This window comes from Galeopterus variegatus, unplaced genomic scaffold (assembly GCF_000696425.1).
Source record: "Galeopterus variegatus unplaced genomic scaffold, G_variegatus-3.0.2 Scaffold14830, whole genome shotgun sequence".
NCBI lineage: Eukaryota > Metazoa > Chordata > Mammalia > Dermoptera > Cynocephalidae > Galeopterus > Galeopterus variegatus.
Window position 1 is genome coordinate 8217 of NW_007740941.1, and position 2300 is coordinate 10516.

The following is a 2300-nucleotide window of genomic DNA, read 5'->3' on the forward strand; positions in this document are numbered from 1 at the left end:
GTTTAATGAGTCGATAGCCCCATATAAATTTTCCTAGCACCACTTAAAATCTTTCACCAGCAGCTTGCTGAAGAGTATTTCACAGACTGTTCTAAAAATGTTTCTTAAACAGGATATTTTCAACAATAATGCTCAAGATTTTAGGCAAACATTTGAGACAATTTTTATGACATGGATAATTGAGGGAAGTAAGAGATATTTATAATACCCCTCACCTAGGGTAGAAAAACCACATTTTCCCCCCAAATTTCCTATAGTACTAATGACCGCAGTAGAATTCCAGGTCATGTAAATCAGTGATCAAACTCTCCCCAGGAATTCTCTAATTCTTTTAAGACTTGGTTTAAGATGTGGAGCTTGATAACCACTCAATTATAATTGCTGTTTCAGATCTTCTTTGTGGCCTTTAACTTCATTTTTACTTATTTAAGTGTATCTCCAATTTGCTGCAGCTTTCTATGATGAGGTAACACTAAAAGCTTAAGTAAAAGATGACGCCATTTAGTCCTTAAGAGATATCATCTTGGCCAAAATTGAAAACAGGATCACTCTGTCACTGCATACACATTTTCATATTTTTTGGTTTCAAGTAAGCCTTAACTCACCGAAGCAAGGGCCTTGATCCAAAAGAATGCCAAGAGGAATGAGGAAAATTTCTAGAAAGGGGATAAAAGGGATAGAGCACTCCCCTCCCCACCCCCCACCACAATGGCAGAGCTCAGGACGAGTCTCAGCAGAGAAACCACACATTGCTGGGGTGTGCGGAACATTCGTTGGCGTCCATGAGTTTGAAAAAAGGATCACTTCAACTTCATTCATTTGGTGAACTTTTTCTGATAATCTGCTGTGTTCCAGGAACCGTGGTGGTCGCTAGAGACATAAAGATGATGAATAAGCTATCCCTGACGTGAAGTTGTTCCCTCTGTAGATGGAAATGTGGAGCTCTAATCAGTGTAGCAGGAGCTTCTGAGAAATAGATTTGGGATGTCGCTCCTCGGACCACACTCCACATCAGGTCCACCCACATGGGTTATTAAATCAGAATTGGAGCCAGACTTCCGGAAAACAGATTTTCTGAACCACAGCTGAAGGCAGAGATTTTGCTTAGAGAGCCCTGGGCAATGATGCTGCTTCTCCCTTAGATTTAGTTGTATCATTGCTGAGAATGAATTTTGTTCAAAAATCAGAAGAGCCCAGTGTTTGTAAACATCCTCTAAAGTACAAGTACATGGATTATTAGTGTGAATTCCACTGGAATGGGGATGTGATTCTCCCTCCCCCAACCAAACTTGTGGGGCAGCAAAAATTGGGCTGTTTTTCCAGATGTGGTAACACCTTACCCAACACAGACAGGGTCACTAGCATCTGCACCCCTTGTTAGGGTGCAAGGAGTGAGGAAGGCCTGGCCAGATGCTATGCTGCTACTGTCACCTTCTGTGGCCTGTGCTGGCAGTAAGTTTCTGTACCCTTGATTAATTAACTATGGCATTAATCCATGATGTGTGTGCCTGTGTGTATGGTCCCTTTCTGCTAATTTTTGACATATCCGAAATGGTGCGGTGCTGTAATTGAAATACATACAAGGTCAGTGATAGACAGGAGGAAGTAGTCAAGTGGGCAGGAGAAGGAAGGGAGGAGGGCCACCTCCGCAGATGATGAGTCATAAAGGATGAATGGGCTTGCATCAGGTGCAAGGTGCAAGGCACANCCCCCCTAATTCTTACACTGAAGTCCTAACCCCCAGTGACTCATAATGTGACCTTATCTGAAGATAGGATCTTTACAGAGGTAATCAAATTAAAATGGGGTCATTAGGGTGGGCCCTAATCCAATATGACTGGTGTCCTCTTAAAAACGGGGAAATTTGGATACAGAGACAAATAGAGGGAAGACATGTGAAGAGACACAGAGAAGATGGCCATCAACAAGCCACTGAGATTGGCCTGGAACAGATCTTTCCCTCACAGTCCTTCGAAGGAACCAACCCTGCAGACTGACACCTTGATTCTCGGACTTCTTGAGCCTCCAGACCTGTAAGACAATGATTTGCCCTTGCAAACTAATACAGGGTGTTTGAGGGCTGGGAAGACCAACATGACTTTCTTGTTCTCTGCAATGATCTAAACACCCTGGGAACAAGGAGGCAAAGAGCCAGTCTACAAAAGCCCACAGTAGTCATCTCTCTCCCGTCATTCATTCTGATCTGCAGCTCAGAGTTCAGGCCACCTGGGCAGCCCCTCCAGTGCAATATATTAATTGGGTTTTCATGAATTCCTTATCAAGCCTTGGGCCTCCTCTGT

The 2300-nt window shown here is 43.5% G+C and overlaps 1 protein-coding gene across 1 annotated transcript in view; it reads left to right on the top strand.

Annotated features, from left to right (window-relative positions):
- Positions 1–1914: 1914 nt before the first annotated feature.
- Positions 1915–2300, top strand: part of LOC103582079 (SLIT-ROBO Rho GTPase-activating protein 1-like) — a gene marked incomplete at its 3' end in the record, with an annotated part of 8003 nt that continues 7617 nt past the window's right edge. Inside the window, exon 1 of the mRNA XM_008563764.1 lies at positions 1915–2033. Within this exon, the coding sequence (XP_008561986.1) occupies positions 1915–2033 (119 nt within the window). The remainder of the gene's footprint in view (positions 2034–2300) is intronic.